The sequence below is a fragment of the Ranitomeya variabilis genome, chromosome 5 (assembly GCF_051348905.1).
Source record: "Ranitomeya variabilis isolate aRanVar5 chromosome 5, aRanVar5.hap1, whole genome shotgun sequence".
NCBI lineage: Eukaryota > Metazoa > Chordata > Amphibia > Anura > Dendrobatidae > Ranitomeya > Ranitomeya variabilis.
In genome coordinates this window covers 169,708,094-169,727,150 of record NC_135236.1, presented here as the reverse complement: position 1 = coordinate 169,727,150, position 19,057 = coordinate 169,708,094, and the positions used below count along the sequence as shown (strand labels likewise).

The window sequence follows — 19,057 nt, the reverse complement described above, 5'->3', positions numbered from 1 at the left end:
ATTGCCATCTCCTCCGGCACACAGGATTGTGACACCGCTCTAGTTCTCTCTGCGTTCATTGGAGACTCTGTTGCTCCTATTCTAGGTTGGGTAAGCTCTGTCTACAGTGGCGTGGTACTCTCTTCTTCAGCAGCTTCCACTTTCCATGGGTCTATATGCAGTATGTCTAACTTTAAGGGTGAGCATCCTCGGCTCTCCACTCCTGCTACCCTGATAATGCATCTTGCAAGTTTAAATTTCCTTCAGTCCTCTCCCCTTTGTTCTGACTGTGGTCACCCCTCACAGGTCTCCTAGGAGCTCCCCACTGCCTGCGAAGATAACACACCCTCCCCCCTGGGGTGGTCCCTATCTTAGTCCTTCACTGACCTAAGCAGGGTCTCGCAGGTTTTGATTTGGGACAGTCGCCCTAACCTGCCTTACGCCTCGGGATCTCTGACTACACCATAGCTTGTGTCAGAACCCACTCCCCATCGTTTCAGCAGGTGACAGCACAGATCCAAGAAGCGAACTTGTTCAAGCTCTTCCAGATCTCCATCTCCTCCTGGATATTCAAGACTTTTCCACCTCACTTGCCTGAGCCTCTTGCAGTTCCTCATTCTGATCATGGCTCCGAGTGCGACTCTGACCTGGATTCTGACCAGGCCTCAAAACTGAAGGATAAACTGTACCAAAGAAGGAAGCGATTGGATATTCTGTATCCTTTCAAGAGTATATCTTCCAGAGGACAGGATCTCTGCCCTCCAAAGTGGCATTCATATCTTGAAACTTTCTCTTCCGCACTCCATCCGCTTTTGCATGAGCTTCCTGGGCTAGATGGTGTCCGCCTCAGAGGCGATTCCCTTCACTCAGTTCCATTGCAGACCCCTGCAGCTGACCCTTCCATTTAGAGTCAGGCAGTCCCTGGCCTGGTGGCTGTCGACCCCTCTCATCCACCACAGATGAACCTTTCGGCAAATTTTTTGGCAGGTCGTGATGACAGATTCCTGTTCTCCTGGGCTGGGGGGGCAATCCTTCAAAACCTCACTGTTCAAAATTGTTGGAACAAACCGTAATCCTTCCCTTCAGTATGCTCGAGGTCAGAGCCATTCTTCTGGCTCTCCTCCAGTGGCATGACCTCCTGACCGGCCTTCCTGTTCGCATCCAGTCTGACAATTCCACAGCAGTAATGTACATCAGACAGCAAGGAGGAACATGGAACCATTCAGTCTTGACAGAAGTCTCCTGAATCCTCTCCTGGGCAGTGCACAGTCCTGTCCATATCTGCGGTTCACATACCCGTGGTGGACATCTGGACCACTGACTTTCTATGCCGTGAGGGTCTGGCAGCAAGAGAATGGTCCCTCCATCCATTAATGTCCACCCAGATCTGTCGTCGATATGACACCCCAGACCTCCACCTGAAGGAATCCAGACTGAACAACAAGGTTCCTCTGTTCGTCTCCAGGGCTCATGACCCACTCGCACTCGGCTGTGACGCCCTAGCCATCCCCTGGTCCCAGTTCGCTCTCCCCTATCTTTTTCCACAGTTTCCCCTTCTTCCCAGACTGATCAAAGCGGAAGGCATCCCTGTCATCCTGGTAGCCTTGAATTGGCCAAGAAGCTACTGGTATATGGAGGTGGTCAACCTGCTCGCAGACGCTTTGTGGAAGATCCCAAACTGTCCATATCTACTTTCTCCGGGCCTTCTCTTCCACCAGAATTCACAATCTCTCAGTTTAACGGCATGGTGTTGAGAGCCTCAGGGTTTTTCTGATGAGGTTGTCTAAACTGTGATCAAAGCTCGTAATCCTTTCTATTCCTGTATCTTCTTCCATTGGTGTGAATCACACCCCCCATGACCTTTTCCCTCCTGGCCTTTTTGCACTCAGGTCTTGAGTCCGGCCTTGCCCTCAGCTCTCTTAAGGGTCTCGGTCCCCGCTCTGTCGGCCTCCCGCCCTCAGATCAGGACCTTTCAGATCCATTCTGACCCTCTCTACCGTCCCCTTGTAGACGCATGGGACCTCAACTTAATCCTGGGTGTTCTTCAGGCACTCCCTTTGAGTCTCTTAGGGAGATTTCTTTGCTTCTTCTTTCCTGGAAGGTTTCCCTTCTGGTGACTATCAGTCCTCGAACAGACAGGATTCTGAGCTGGCAGCACTTTTTGTTGTTCTCTCTTGTTGTTCTCTCTTCCTCATTCTCCATCAGGACAAAGTAGTCCTGCATCCAGTCCCCCCTCCTTTTTTCCAAAGGTGGTACTGGCCTTTCATGTTAATGGGGAAATCATACTCTCCCCTTTTTTATTTTCTTCTCATCCTTTGAAATGGTCACTAAACAAATTGAACTTTTCCCTTAAGAGTAGTACATGAGTTTAAGTATCTGGGCATTGTGGTTTCGGACAAAATAGAGGACTATGTGCGGCTCAACCTGACTCCTTTGCTTGGGAAGTTCCAGCAGAAGATTGGGGCCTGGACGAAGCTATTTCTGTCGGTCGCAGGCAGAGCCAATTTGATCAAAATGATACTTATGCCTCAGCTCCTCTACATATTGCATAATGCTCCTGTGTGGCTGCCTCAGAGTAAATTTTATAGGATCAGTACTCTATTTAGGGATTTAATTGGATCAAATTGGAACATCTGCAAAGGGCAAAGGAAGAGGGTGGCCTGGCGGTCCCCAATCCATGGATTTACTATATAGCATCTCAATGCCAGCACATGATAGGTTGGGGAGAGCCAGTACAGAGCTCTTCAGCGGGGATAATTATTGAACGCGCGGTAGGGAAGGGCCCATTGTTGGCCAGTCTTGAAGCAGGTAGATTCAGAATTAACCCCAAAAAATTCCCAACAATAGCTATGATGGGGAAAGTATGGCAGAAAATTAAGCAATGGAGGGGAGTAAAGGAATTTACGAGATATACGCCAATTTGGTTTGAACCTAGGTTGGCAGAGCTCATGAGATTGCGGGGGTTCGGTCAGTGGAGGCGCATTGGCATTTGGTTCGTGTCTCAGTTGCTTGATGGAGATGTTATTAAAACATTCGAGACACTTAGGACTGAGTTTCCTTTAACCCAGAAGTCATTCTTTCAGTACCTGCAGTTGAGACATGCCCTAAACTGTCAAAATGAGGTGTCGCGCGTGAATCTGCAGTCAGATAGCTTGTTGAATCTTATTGGGACTCGGAGGAGTACGAGGGGGTTCATTACCTTGACGTACAGGGGTCTGATGGATACCTTTTTATTGAAGCATCCGTTAAGGATTAAGGAGAAATGGGTGGCTGATGTGGGCCCCTTGTCAGAGTCCCAGTGGGAGTCCATACTTCAATATATCCCCAGGGCTTCCCTGAGTGAGGCTAAGAGGGTGTCATAGTTATACCTGGTGTATAGGGTGTACAGGACCCCGGCATGGAAGAGGAAGGCAGGACTGAGAGGTGACTCAGAATGTCCCAGGTGTGGTGAGGAAGGCGCTGATCTGCTACATATGATGTGGTCGTGCGCTCGCCTCCAACCCTTTTGGGTGAAGGTGCTTAACTTGATCCAGGAGGCGACAGGAGTAGATGTGGTGCGTAACCCGCTGACTTGCCTTTTGGGCTGTATGGATGATATTGCTACGGATGAATGTGGAAGGCTGACTATCGCAAGATTGTTGTATGCTGCGAGAAAGCATATCGCAATGCACTGGTTGGATGAAAAACCGCCAGGGAAAAAGGAATTTATCAACAAGATAAATTTTATTGTCCTTATGGAAAGAATTATATACAGTAAGAGAGGTCAGAATACAAAATTTGAAAATGTGTGGGGTGGATGGATAGATTACCCAGGTGTGGCGTCTGCTGAGTTACTGCAAAGTGGAATGGGTGTTGTGTAGTTGATTCTGGGGGGACTCCTAAATGTACAGGCGTGTTTTTGTAAAGCTTGTTATCTTTTCTCAAGAGGTGATGCTGTCGGATGGTTGTATTGGATAATGGGCAAGAGATTGGGGGGAGGGAGAGGGGGGTTGGTTAGGTGGTATGGGTGTTGTTTAGTAAAATGAAAATGTATTATCAGGTCATGTATCTAACGTACAGTATTTGTCTGGAAATTGTATCGGACTGTGTTAATGGCGTGTCATATGCTTTAATTAAAAATACATGATTTTAAAAAACAAAAACAAATTGAACTTCATTAGGGCTGTTTGAATCTACTGTTGAGGGAGGATCTGAAGTGACCCTTCGCGGTTGACTCAGTGATTTCCAAATTGATCCACAGGGCGTTGCCGGCAACTGAGAATGACCAGACGGAGGCATGTCTCTGTTTGGGGGGATCAAAAGCAAATCCCTAATCCCGTTTATTGTGTCGCACTTTTAATAATCTTAGCAAGTTATACTTCAACCAATAGTATAAAATCACACTTGCAACACTTGACCTATAAGAATACAGAAAAACCGGAAACTACATATATGGCCGTGTCTACGTGGCATAGGAAAAAAACATAACAGCCTGTGTGTCAAGGTCTCGTAGAACAATACACCCTCAATCTCATATCTTGTTCAGGTTGAAACAATCAAGGTCTCTTAACAACTATGAACTTTAGCCTAGTAACAGAATTTATCTCAAAACAGCAAAATGGAGTCGAAAAGCACAAAATGAAGCCCGCTTTAATTTTTCTTAGTTTAGTCCTTCACACTACCTCTCCAGGACAGTTCCTTTTAGGCACTCAGATTCTCTCTTCATTATTTCCGAGGGTGCCCGGAAAGGCCCTCCAGCCTCTAAGACTACTATCGCTTGTTGGATCCGGTCCCTAGTTATGTAAGCATATCGAACAAAGAACAGATTGTTTTCCCCCTGGGTTATGGCTCATTCCACTCGGGCAGTAGAGCCTTCCTGAGCCGTGCCTACCAGGTTTGCAAGGCGCCTACCTCGTCTTCCGTTGACACATTTCCCAAATTTTACAATGTTCATACCTACACCTCATCAGATGCCAGCTTGGGCATGAGGGTTCTCCAGGTGGCAGTTGCTCGTCTCCAGACCTGAAAGAAATATGCCTACACAGTTGTTTCCTAGTTGTTATTGATGTATTTTATCTCCTTTGGGACTGCTTTTTGATATCCCATGGTCTCCTTTATTCCCCAATGAAGCGATAGAGAAAAGAGGATTTTGGGTACATGCCGTAAAATCTTTCTCTAAGCCTTCATTGGGGACTCAGAACCCCCCCTTTCTATACATGTTGTTTTACTCTTTTATATGTTGCTTCTCATAGTGCTTTCTCCTTAACCGATGAGCTTTGTGCCCTTTGGTGGGTGTAACCTGGTAAGGAGGAGCTACGTTTTTTTTTTGCGGAGGGTTAGCCTCCCAGTGTTAGGAGCATGCATCTCGTGGCCTCCTGTGTCCCCAATGAATGCATTGGGAAAAGGATTTTATGATGAGTACCCCAAATTTTTTTTTTTTTTAACCTTACATTTACTCATTTTTTTGTGACTATGTAAACTTCTAGATTTTTTTTAAATATCTTTTTTTTTCTTAAGTGTGCATGTACCTATGTGTGTGTATGTTATATAATATATAAAGTATATATGTATACGGGTGTGTACATGCATGCATTTATGTATGTATACACACACACACACACGTGCGTATAATTGCTTTTCTTTTTTTTTTTCACATCTTTAATCAGTTTTCTTAGGTGACTTAAAACTGTGATCACTTGGTTGCCTATACAATTCACTGCACTACTACTACAGTATTCCAGTGTGTTGTGTAGTTGGTAATTTCCTATGATGTCAAGCCACAGGCACATAGTGCATGTGCAGTAACCGTCATCAATAATTTAAAGAAGATCTCTTCCCAAATTGCGGCGCTATGCTATATCTCATGGATGGCTCAGGTTGACATTATAACTAAGAGATTCTACCTTTGTAATCCCTGTGTCAAATGTGTGGGCAAGAAGTTAACATGGCACTGGGGTATCCGTATGTTTACATTTGTTAAGATTTCTTATTTTTTTCTCTTGCATTTACAGCCAGTCTTAAGAATAAATGTATCTGTGAGGGATAATGTTATCCTTGTTCTTCGGAAGGCCATGTTTTCAAGGTATATTTATTACCATTATGTTTTAATGCAATAATTTAAAACTGTCTTTATGTTTCTACTTAATCTTCTGTACTTTGTGTAGTTAGTGAGGTTTGACTATATTCACACCAAATGATGGAATATTTTCCAATTTACTGTATATACCCGTGTATGAGCCGACCCGAGTATAAGCCGAGGCACCTAATTTTGCCATGAAAAACTGAGAAAACGTATTGACTCGAGTATAAGCCGCGTATGCATTGTCCCCTCATCCCCATTCTGGTATGCATGGTTCCTCATTCCCATCCTTGTTTGCATGGCTTCTTATCCCCAGTCTTGTCTGCATGGCTCCTTATCCCCATCCTTGTCTGCATGGCTCCTTATTCCCATCCTTGTCTGCAGAGCTCATTATTCCCATTTTTGTCTGCATAGTTCCTCATCCCCATCCTTGTCTGCATGGCTCTTTATTCCCATCCTTGTCTGCATGGCTCCTTATTCCTATCCTTGTCTGCATGGCTCCTTATTCCCATCCTTGTCTGCATGGCTCCTTATTCTCATCCTTGTCTGCATGGCTCCTTATCCCCATCATTGTATGCATTGCTCCTTATCCCTATCCATGCATGCGTGGCCCCCATGAGAAAAGCATAAAAAAAAACCCAAACGTCCTACTTACCTTCCATGCGCTCCCTCGCGGCATCTTGTTCCGGTGCTGGCATCTCCTGCGGCCGAGTGATCACTTGTCCCCGCCCATTAAGGGAATGAATATTCACATCTCTCCACGCCTAGGGGTGTGGACAGAGGTGAATATTCATTACCATAATGAGCGGGCACCCGTGATCGCCCGGCAGCTGCTGGAAGCTGGCCGCTGTAACTGTGCGCGCTTTAAGAAAAATTAATATTGCCAGGACAGTGAATGTTCATTTCTCTTTAGCAGCGGGCACAGGCTTTAGCCGCAGGCACAGGCTTCTGCCTCCTGTGACCCGCTGCTCCCCCTCCCGCGCCGTCTTCTGGGACAATGACTAGTGTATAAGAGGTTAGCGTTTTCAGCACAAAAAAAGTGCTAAAAAACTCGGCTTATACACGAGTATATTCGTTATGTAATTCAAAGCTATACAGTTGAAAACTTTGAACACCTATAAAAAAACAATGAAAAATGAAGTAAACATCTATACAGCTCTGTGTACATTTTTGCAGGATTTTTCCACCGTACTAAGAAACATTCTCTATGCTTCAGCAGAAAAATCTGCCTTAAACCTACGAGCAAAACTTATAATCTTGAGGAAAGAAGGCAAAGGAAGTGCATAAAACCTTTACAATTCTTTCCAAAAACAACACTTAAAACAGAAAAAAAAATGTAAAAAACAAAATAAAAAATTTGAAATTAAAAACACTTAAGGGTAGAGTCACGTGGTTTGTTATACAGCAGAAAACTGATGTGAAGTATTACCATGAATCGGAGCGCTTGATAAATCAGTTGGTATTGTCCATACAGTTTTACTGATACATTTTGTCATTAGCCAATTAGATGCCCGGAAGTCTGCTGTCGCTGGTTTCCTGCTTCTGCTTAAGAATTTTAAAGTCCTGGGGAGCTTGTCCTCTTCCCAATGTAGCCAGGCTATTGGCGCTAGCCAGGTAACTTTATTGCTCCCTTTACCTTTCCTTTCTAGACAGGTTGTCACAAGCTTATAATGTGCGCTATACCCGGCAGGTGCTGGTGGACGTCCACACTCGCTACAATTCTGCTGCAAATGAAGCTTTCTGTTTAGAAATACTGGGAGGGCTGAGAAGATGCTTGAGTCAGCAGGAAGACATTAGGCGGATTCTTTATGAGGTGACTGATATTCCTGTTGTCTGATACTCTGTTAGTTTTTTTTTCCTTTTTATAGGATTAAAAATTTTGATGACATTTTCTCTTTCGTTTAGGGTTTTTATGATGTTACTCGACGGAACTCTCAGTTGGCCAGACCCATCATGCACACTCTCGTGGCTCAGGTAACATACGGCTCAAGCTGTTATTTAATTGACAGACATGGAGAAACAAAGTCTTATCATTATTCTGTGTTATCCGGATGATATGGCCCTTTAGTTTCTGTGTGGAGAGGTATAGATATGGTAAGGAAGTATACTATACTTTATGTCCTGTAGAATAGTCAGAGCTCTGAGCACGGTGTTCTGGAGACCAGACACATTTCACAACTCATGATCTCGTATGCTTGGTCTCACTATGTTTCCTTTAGTTGAAAAGGTATTATGAGCCAGAGCCGGACTTGTTGCCACCATTGAAGTTGGAAAAGTGCATCACTGCCCAAAAGGAGCAAATAATACTGCAAGAACCTCTAGTAAGTGACCATTAATACTGTAAAGACACGTCACTGAGTGAAGTGGTATATCTTGATATTGTTAAAATTTTATTTCCTATATTTTTTTTTAGATTTAATTTTTATAGGGCAGTTTCTTATTTATTTATTTTTTAATTTTTTTCCTGTAGTCCTGGCAGAAGTCCATGGAATTCATTCTTGTACTAATACTTTTGTATCAACCAATTAAATATTTACTAGAAGTTAAAGAGCTGCTCAATGATAGACTGCTAATAGAACATTTGTGTTGGTAAAAAGTTAGGTTGCTTGGTGAAATGTGTTTTCCCTAGTAATAAAAGTGACAAGCAATCCTGAGTGCGCAGAAACAAATTGTTGGACAGTTGCCATATAGGTTTTTCCGCTATGGGTGCCATGGCATGGGATTGCTTTTGCTACCACCGTACTCTTCAGTGGTACTAACCTCCGCCACTGTTGCTAATGGTTCCACAGCTTCCCAAGCTAGTTCCAAGGTGACATAAAACAATATAGTACACGTCACTCTGTAATCAGGTGGTGCTCGGAGAGGGATACCACCCCCTTCAACATATAATCAAAAAACTCCGGCACTCAAAAAAATTGTCTGCAATTAAGATTTATTCAGATGCAATCCAAAATTCATTCATATGACGTTTCGGTCAATAACTTAGACCTTCCTCAGACGGATTGCTGTGAAGGAAAAGGTATCAGCTTACATAGCGCGTGGTATAGGATAAGCTCCTGTGAGTAATTTTTGAGTGCCGGAGTTTTTTGATTATTAGTTCCAAGGTGACAGGCCACTGGGAGTCCGAAGTACCCAACTTATGAATGAATAGATCAAGTGCCCATCTACTTTTTAAGATGGGCTATATTAATAGTAGCTGAAATGTGATGACATGGCCATCGTTGCAAGTCAACCCTTGCATCAAGTATTTGGCCACACCAGCATTACAAGCCTACTCATACCATCTAATTCACCACCTGTGTTTTGTACTCCAGTGTTGATGAACTGTGTGCTGGAGTTAGATGCCCCAAATGCATTATGTCTTAAGACAGTCCAAACCGTTTTACTCCAGATTTCTGGCAGTAAGGGCTCAATGCTCAATGTGAATACTTTTCTGCCCAATGATGATAAAAGTATTCTGGCTAACCAGAAAATAAAATATGTTTGCAAGCTTTCAGTTCACAGAAGCTCCTTCTTCAGGCAGGATTACAAATGAATTAAATCGCACCTTAGTTTTCATAGAGTTTTAACTGTGTATGAAAGGGATCAGTGACCTTGCACATATTGTCCTTGCTCTTCCGGATTAGGCGCACTTGCTGAGCAGTGTTCACAGCTGCATACGTTGGTACAAACAGCAGAGCAGTTTACTGCAGGAAAGAGGAATGGAGGAAAATGACGACGAGGACTATATGGCTTGTCTACAAGAAATTGATGAGATTCTGGAGTCAATAACTAGGAGAATGACCAAATGTGATTTGGAGGAGTTTGAACTGGTAAGGCTTCTTACTAAGTCAGGTTAATACTTGGAAGACTAATAATGATTGTAGCTAATTGGGGTGAGTTTTAGTATTTTTGGGATCCTTACCAATACCACTGCTTGACCTCATCCCGCATAATCCTCAAATCTCTTCCTTTGTGGCTGACCACGTGTCCTAGAAGGCCATTGTCATTTAGTGCCTCTTCTATGATAACATTTTGTGTAAGAATGACGTTAACCTTTACTCCTCCATCCCAACCAGGACAAGTCAGCAGACTTCTCTGTGTCATCTGGAGTTGGGATGAAAAATTATAGCTACGCCGTTCTGGTTATGGGAGTGTGTGAGGTCCTAGTAGAGTACAACTTTACCACAGCGGACTTTAGGTAAAAAGGATATCATTAATATTTCTATTATACGTGTCAGGCTGTGTGCCCACGTTGCGTTATTTATGTGTTTCTGCTGCAGCGGAAATGCATAAAAATGCTTAAAAAACACTTTCCTGTGCAATCCTATGGGATTCCGCAGTTGCTGTGGCCATGCTGCGGATTTTCCAGCTGTGGAATCGTATTGCGGTAAAATCCACAGCATGTTCATTATTTCTGTGGAATCGCCGCGATTCCGCAGCCATAGGATTGCATTGAAACGCTTACTTTACGCATGTGGCTATACACACCATAAAATTGGAAAAAAATCACAGAAAAAAAAGCAGAGATAATTACCTGCTGAAGCCTCCAAACAAATGCACCAGCAGGGCGCATCGGACCCGATTAATGATGGCAAAACACAGGTGCAAAAAATACCGATGAAACAACCACTTTCAATCCAGTGTTGGCTGTTTGGCATTAGTGCACAAAAAGATAAGCGATAATAGTCTGTATGTGGCATTGTTCACACAAGCAATGCAGAGCATCTGGTCTACAGCCTATTACTAACGCACATACAGGCGGGCCGCCCAGTGCTACAAAATGCATGCTGTGTGAACAGAGGCCTACAGTTTACAGAGCCATCTTGGTCCGACTGCGCCCTGCAAGATAAAGTGCAAATAAAAAACAAAAAACACATATCAATGTATGTAAGGTATTAGTTTATATTGGGGCCTCAATACGTAAGCTGGCAACCCACGTCAAGGGTCCTTACATTTTGCCAGTCCTAACGCTAAACATTGAGTAAAAGCTCACAGACACAAAAAGAGGACTTAAAAATCCTCCAGAAAATTGGAAAAAAATCACAGAGAAAAAAGCAGAGATGTTTACCTGCTGAAGCCTCCAAACAAATGCACCAGCAGGGCGCATCGGACCCGATTAATGATGGCAAAAACACAGGTGCAAAAAATACCGATGAAACAACCACTTTCAATCCAGTGTTGGCTGTTTGGCATTAGTGCACAAAAAGATAAGCGATAATAGTCTGTATGTGGCATTGTTCACACAGGCAATGCAGAGCATCTGGTTTACAGCCTATTACTAAGGGTACTGTCACACAGTGCCATTTTCATCGCTACGACGGCACGATTCGTGATGTTGCAGCGTCGTATAAGTATCGCTCCAGCGTCGTATACTGCGGTCACACGTTGCAATACACGGCGCTGGAGCGATAATTTCATGACGTATTTGCGATGTAGAAGCCGTTGGTTACTGTGCGCACATCGTATACAACCTGTGTCACACAATGCAATCATGTCGCCACAGCGGGACACTAGACGACGAAAGAAAGTTTCAAACGATCTGCTACGACATACGATTCTCAGCGGGGATCCGGATCGCAGTAGCGTGTCAGACACAGCGATATCGTAAATGCATCGCTGGAACGTCACGAATCGTGCCGTTGTAGCGATCAAAATTGCACTGTGTGACGGTACCCTAACGCACACACAGGCGGCCCGCCCAGTGCTACAAAATGCATGCTGTGTGAACAGAGGCCTACAGTTTACAGAGCCATCTTGGTCCGACTGCGCCCTGCAAGATAAAGTGCAAAAAAAACAAAAACACATATCAATGCATGTAAGGTATTTGGAACAGTGCTTTTTTAAGTTTTTATTCATTTTGGAGATTATACTATTATCATTGGGAGGTTTAGTCAATAAAATTCGATGTATACTCTAACGGGTGATTACTTTTATTAGGCTGACTGTCATTTGCACAAACCATTTAGGAAAATCAGAGAAAAATGTAATTTGCATAATAATTTGGAACATAGTGTATGCACAAAACAAGTTAGCCCCTCTGCAGTGTACACCCCACCGACTGGCACTCTGAAAATCAGTTTAGCTTAGTGTCAGTAGGAGGTGGACATGGGTCTTTCATTAGACCTATATCTACCTCAATGTGTGTCGTTCCTTTTCAGGTTTCCGGAAGGATACAGTGTGAACGGTCACAACTGTACTACCACATACAGACTATGAGTACGGCGTGTACTGCCACCCCTTATCCTCATAGATCTGGCGGCAGGACCAAGACCCCTAACACAGAGGCTTGTTGAGGAGATCCAGACTGGTCCTAGCCCAGTCTCCCACCCACTCGCCTTCCAGAGCCTGTCGGTTCAAGAAGACGAGGACGTCCATCAACAGATCTTTCTGGACGCCCTATACTTATCCCCTGGATTATAAGGTACCTCTTTCCCTATGGTTCTTCCTCAAGTGTGACTGACGGCGCGGGATGCGAAAGGTGAGTATTTTAGGGCTCATCCCTGCTAGGCTCAGGTCGGGGCCTTGTAGGCCTCCGCGCCGCTTCTTCTCTCACCGGCTGTTGCCGGGTTCTAATTTAGACTCTAGCTTCTGTCGGGACCTACTCCCGGCGTTGCGACTCCGCCCCCATTCCTTTCTCCTTCGGGCGGGCTTTTCTCCCGCCCGTCTCATCCTCTTCCTGCTCCCAGCGAGCTCCGCCCACCGGTGCAATCTTTTGTTCTCCCGGATCGTGCAGTTGGCTCCGCCCACTCCTGGCTGCAGCAAATCTTTGTTCGGCGCTGAGCTTCTCTTCTCCTGGTTGGCTCCACCCCCCATCACAGAGCGCACTTCTGACAGCGCGTTCTTTTTGCCCTGTATCTTCTTGGCAGTCGCCATTTTCAGCCTGTGGATCCGGTCCGTGTTTTCCTCTGCAGGACCTGTTTTCACAGAGCTCTGCAGCCTCTACTGCCTGGAAGCCTCTACAGGACATCTGCCGTGAGTAGCTTTGCACTGCAGACTGACACTCTCCTCTGCCCTCCTGTCCCCTAACCTTCTGGCATTTTCTTTAGGGGCCCATTCATCATGTCTAATTCTAAGGGAGAACTTCCTGTCCTCCTGCTTCCTCTTCCTCTTCGTCTGCTTTAGTCAGACACTTTGTATGTTCCTCCTGTAACTGCAGGCTTCCCTCAGGTCCGTCCTTTTCCCTCTGTCAGGCCTGCAGCAACCCCACTGTGCCCACCACCCAGGAACCCCCTGCTGCTCCGCTTCAGAGTAACGCCTCTAACCCAGGGTGGGCTTCCTCTCTGTCACAATCTGTGGCGGATCTCACCAGGGTGTCTCAGACCCTGGTGTCTGTACTTGATAGGTTGCCCTTGCAGACTTCCACAGTAGCCAGCGGGTCGCAGGAAGCTCCGTCTGAGAGTTCCAATATAGGCCGCAAAAGATCCAGACAGGAACGCCGGTCTAAGTCCTCTTCCCTTTCCATCTCGCCCCGCAGTCCGTCTCAGCGGTCTGGGTCTTCCCAATCTTCCTTCCCCGAGTCAGGCGAGGAGTTCTCGGACGCGCCTTCAGAGGACGTTTTGAGCTGGATTCGAACCAAATTGCTAGCATGAGGGATATGGTTCAGAGCCTCATTCGTGCAATCCACCAGACCTGTGGCATCAAACATTCCTCTACGGAACCCGCAGATCAGGTGGTGTCGTTTACACGGTCTAAACCACCTTCCAAGGTTTTCGCTCCTCATCCTGAATTCGAAGAGCTTCTGGACAGAGAAAGAGATAATCCAACCAGACACTTTCAAGCAGGAAAGCGCCTTGGCATGCTGTATCCTTTTTGTCCGTAACTCACCGCCAACTGGACTGCTTTTGCCTCCGTGGATCCACCAGTCCGTAGACTATCCACCAACACGGTTCTTCCGCTTTCTGGCGGAGCATCCCTGAAGGATTCTAATGATAGAATTATAGAATCCTTTGCGAAGTCATCCTTAGAAGCGGCTGTGTCCACTCTTTGTCCGGCATTTGCTTCCACTTGGGTCTCTAAGGCTATAGCCAAATGGGCCAAACAACTCCGCTGGGATATTGTGGCCGGGGATCTGCCAGAATAGCTGGCAGAGCTTGCCAACCAGATTTCTCACGCAGGAGAGTATTTGGTTTCCGCCTCCCTGGATGCCGAATCTTATGCAGCTCATGCGTCCAGTAATGTTGCCATCCGTCTGACGGTTTGACTCAAGGCATGGCAGGCAGACTTGTCTTTAAAAAAGTCCCTTACTAGCCTGCCTTTTCAGGGATCGCGTCTTTTCGGTTCCAAGCTGGACCAAATTATTAAGGACGCCACTGGGGGGGCACAAGTTCCCTGCTTCCCCAGTCCAAACCTCGCCAGCCTCCTCATAAGCGGCAGTTTTGGCCCTTTCGTCACACGTATTTTCATGGCGTCAGATTCCTTTTCCCAACAGCAGAGGACACAGGCAAGTCAAGACAGTAAGAAGGTATCCTTTAGGCCCACTCCTTCCTGGCGCTCCCGCTACTCCCAAGGTAGATCCACCAGGTCTAGCATCTGGAAGATCTACTTTAGCATGACTCTTACCGAGATCTGCCAAGCTGGGCGGCCGTCACCTTTCCTTCAGAGAAGTATGGCTTGACTCAGTGGAGGACTCTTGGGTCAGGGAGGTTGTATCCTCAGGATACAAAATAGAATTCATTTCTCGGCCCCGGGATTGATTCTTAGAATCTCGCCCTCCAAGAGACCCTGCTCTGGTTTCAGGTTTCTTTACAGCCATCGCCTCCCTCCTCAGCAGTGGCATATGTCAACCACCAGGGAGGGACTCTGCGTCCCCTGGCATTGGCCGTGGTATCCAAGATCCTCCTTTGGTCAGAGGCAACGGTTCTGGTGATATCCGCAGTGCATATCCCTGGCGTGGACAACTGGGCCGCCGATTTTCTCAGCCGCGAGGGTCCCTGCATCACGAGGTCTTCCATCATATTTGTCTTCGATGGGGGACTCCGGATGTGGACCTCATGGCGTCCCGACTGAACAGGAAGGTCCCTCGGTTCGTCTCCATGTCCCACGATCCTCTCACAGTGGGCGCCGATGTTCTGGCCATTCCTTGGTCGCAGTTCGTGCTCCCCTATCTGTTTCCTCTCCTTCCCCATTTTCCCAAGCTGTTGAAGAAGATCAAGGCGGAGGGGGTGCCTGTCATTCTGATTGCACCGGATTGGCCCAGAAGGTCTTGGTTCGCGGATATCGTCAACCTTCTCGCGGACTCCCCCTGGCGGCTTCCAGACAGATCCGATCTGCTGTCTCAGGGTCCGATCTGCCACCCGAATTCTCGGTCGCTCAGTTTGATGATGTGGCTGTTGAGACCGCTGTTCTAAAAGCGTCCGGGTTTTCAGATCGGATGATTCACACCATGATCCAGGCTAGGAAGCTGTCGTCTTCTAGGATCTACTATCGAACCTGGAGGGCCTATTTCTCCTGATGCGAGTCCAATCACGTTCCACCTATGGCCTTTTCTTTCCTTTCTATTTTGGTGTTTCTCCAGGCCGGACTGGACACAGGTCTTGCCCTTAGCTCCTCAAGTTTCAGCGCTCTCCATTCTTTTCCAGAAGACGCTATCTTCCCAACCACATGTCAAGACTTTTCTTCAGGGAGTAGAGAATGCGGCTCCTCTGTACCAGGCTCCCGTGAATCCATGGGATCTTAATCTAGTCCTGGAGGCCCTGAAGGGCTCCCCCTTTTAGCCTCTCAGAGAGGTTTCCTTGTCTTTTCTGTCCTCGAAGGTGGCCTTTCTTGTGGCCATCACTTCCATCCGACACCTCTTTGAGTTGGCGGCCCTTTCTTGTCGACCTCCTTGGTTATTCACCAGGATAAGGTCGTCTTGCGGCCTCCACCGTCCTTCCTTCCTAATGTGGTGTCCGCCTTCCACCTCAAACTTCAATGAGGACATTGTTTTACCCTCCTTTTGTCCGGCTCCGACTCATCCTCTGGAGCGTTCTCTGAACAAACTAGACCAGGCCAGGGCAATGAAGGTCTATCTGGCTAGAACGGCCTCTTTTCGGAAGACGGACTCTCTTTTCGTCTTTCCAGATGGTATGCGCAGAGGCTTGCCGGCTTCTAAGGCGACTATTGCTTGCTGGATCAGAACTGCAATTTTGGAGGCTTATGGGGTCAAGAACAGAGTGCCTCCTCCTGGGGTTAAGGCTCACTCTACCCGGGCAGTTGGCACCTCCTGGGAGGTGCACCACAGGGCTTCCGCCCTTCATCTTTGCAAAGCGGCAACCTGGTCTTCAGTCCACACGTTCGCCAAATTTTACAAGGTCCATACCTACGCTTCAGCAGATGCCAGCCTAGGCAGACGGATTTTGCAGGCGGCAGTGATGAGTTCTCCGACCTGATGGAAGTCTGTTTCTACCTCCCCTTGTGGACTGCTTTCGGACGTCCCATGGTTCCTGTGTCCCCAATGAAGCGAGAGAGAAAACAGGATTTTTTGGTTGCTTACCGTAAATCTGTTTCTCGGAGCCTTCATTGGGGGACAACACCCTCCCATGTTGATGTTTTTCTACGTTCTATATTTACAGTTCAGACATCTGTGGTTGTATTTCTTTCAACTTTTCAACTTTATTGCTTTCTCCTACTGCTTTCTCACTAACTGATTTTCAGAATGCCAGTTGGTGGGGTGTATACTGCAAAGGAGGAGCTAACTTTTTTGTGCATAGTGTCAGCCTCCTAGTTGGCAGCAGCATACACCCCATGGTTCCTGTGTCCCCCAATCAAGGCTCCGAGAAACAGATTTTACGGTAAACAACCAAAAAATCCTGTTTTTTTGGTCGCTGCGACATTGAATTAATGCAATAATGGGCGATCAAAAGATCATATCTGCACCAAAATGGTATAATTAAAAACGTCAGCTTGGCACGCAAAAAATAAGCCTGCACCCAAGCCGAGATCATGAAAAATGGAGACACTACGGGTATCGGAAAATGGGAATTTTTTTTTTATATATAGCAAAGTTTGGAATTTTTTTTCACCACTTAGATAAAGAACCTAGACATGTTTGGTGTCTGAGTTTGTAATGACCTGGAGAATCATAATGGCAGGTCAGTTTTAGCATTTAGTGAACCCAGTGAAAAAGCAAAACAAAAAACAACTATGGGATTGCACTTTTTTTGCAATTTCACCGCACTTGGAATTTTTTTTCCCGTTTTCTAGTACACGACATGGTAAAACCAATGATGTTTTAAAAAAGCACAAGTCATCCTGCAAAAAACAAGCCCTCACATGGCCATATTGACGGAAAAGTATAAAAGTTATGGCTCTGAGAAGAAGGGGAGCAAAAAACAAAAACGCAAAACCGAAAAAAGCTCCTGGGGTTAAGGGGTTAAAGGGATGTTTTCTTTCTTTATGCAGCAATGTTCATTTTTATATCATCTATGTTTGCAGTAAAAGTAAGTTTGAAGAAATATTGGGAATATTTAAGTGCTACAGCAAACTTGTTGACATCTTAAAAGAGAAATCTGCAAAAGGTCGCTCAGCAGGCGGTAATAAAGCATACAGGAGCTTGCTATCTATGGGATTCGTTTCCACACTTTTAACAGCTTTATTCAGGTATGTTATTTTCTGTAGTCGCATAGATGATCTCTATCCTGGAGTATTATGATGATCTGTCCGGGAGCGCTCTGGGTGGTTGCTCAAACTACATAATTTACATTTTCATGTATTCATTTGCAGAGACAGCATGAAAGTCCATGAGGAAAGTCTTCGTGTTCTTCGGTCCAGCTTAGATTTCATGAGATATGTTGTTGGCATAGCACTGCAGAAAATTCAGCAACTGAAAGAGACTGGGGTCACAGATGGACCTGATGGTCAGAACAGTGAGAAGATGCTCCACAGCATTTGTGAGATAACTAGGTAAAGAACAGGAACGCTCCTTAAATAGTAACTATTGTTTTGTAAAATATTTATACAGGCATAGTATAGTGTTTTGCGGATTGGTGGGGGTCCGGGTCCTGAGACCTTCATTTGTCTTAGTCCTTGTGACCAATCAGTCAAAACACTGCTCTGAAGTGTGCAGCTCCTATGTAGGCTGCTTGTACAGAGTTGTCTAAGGGGCTCAATGGGTCGGTAAGCCAAACCTCCGACTCCACAGCCCTGCTAGGAAGTCTATGGGTCGGTACACACAGGGGTGAACTTAGCCTCTCTGCTGCCTGAGGCAAACTGCAAAATGGCGCGCCCGACGTAGTAAATTTTTTAAATCGGTAAAAAATGGTGCGACTTCTATAACAGACCACACCTCCGTGTCCCGAAACACTTAGCCAATCACAAGTGCCACACACAGGGCTGTCCGGGGCTAATAGGGGCCTTCCCATTGGGTTGGGCGAGGGATGTGAGAGCGGGAAGGGGGACGAGCGCCACCGACCAAACGCCGCTCGGGAGAAACATGGCTGGATGCCTGTATGTACCAAGGGGTGACATTGGATGTGGTGTGGTAGTTATGGCCAGTCAGTCCTGCAGCAGAGACATATGTGAATGGTGCAATGCATCCTGCACCTGGGGCGTACATAGAAATTCTGGGGCCCCATAGCATTAGTTCTAATTGGCCCCCCTCCAGACCCCACCGGCCCACGTACTGTATTGTCCACTTCCAAATTTCTACATTCCAAAAAATGGTAACACCACTACGTAAAAAGTCAGTGACCCCCAAGATGCATACTAAGCTGCTATATAGTAGTATAAGGGGCTCCCCTCCGGTAAACTACAGACTAGAACAGGACAATTTCCTGAGAAAATTGTTTACATCTAATGCAAATGAGGAGATTTTGGTGCCCCCCTATGACAGGTCTATTGGCCAATGAATGAAGTAAGGAGCCGCATATAACATGTATTCTCCACTCTCTCCTCCTCTTTAGGCTGGGTTCACACAAGGAGGGTTTGCTGCTTTTTTACCTTGGTTTTATGCTCATCTAAACCTGCATTTTTCATAGCTGAGAACGCACATTGGTTTTATTTATTTGCAGACAGTGAAACCTGCGCAGGTTTTGCTGCGATTTGGACAATGAGCACCAATTC

The 19,057-nt window shown here is 46.0% G+C and overlaps 1 protein-coding gene across 4 annotated transcripts in view; it reads left to right on the top strand.

Annotated features, from left to right (window-relative positions):
* Positions 1-19,057, top strand: part of FANCI (FA complementation group I) — a 126,420-nt gene that overhangs the window by 52,764 nt on the left and 54,599 nt on the right. For all 4 annotated transcript variants that reach the window (XM_077263478.1, XM_077263480.1, XM_077263479.1 and 1 more), the window contains exons 16-24: positions 5,970-6,040; positions 7,537-7,651; positions 7,728-7,850; positions 7,943-8,011; positions 8,257-8,358; positions 9,664-9,849; positions 10,096-10,217; positions 17,432-17,596; positions 17,720-17,899. In XM_077263478.1, coding sequence (XP_077119593.1) covers positions 5,970-6,040; positions 7,537-7,651; positions 7,728-7,850; positions 7,943-8,011; positions 8,257-8,358; positions 9,664-9,849; positions 10,096-10,217; positions 17,432-17,596; positions 17,720-17,899 — 1,133 coding nt within the window. The remainder of the gene's footprint in view (positions 1-5,969; positions 6,041-7,536; positions 7,652-7,727; positions 7,851-7,942; positions 8,012-8,256; positions 8,359-9,663; positions 9,850-10,095; positions 10,218-17,431; positions 17,597-17,719; positions 17,900-19,057) is intronic.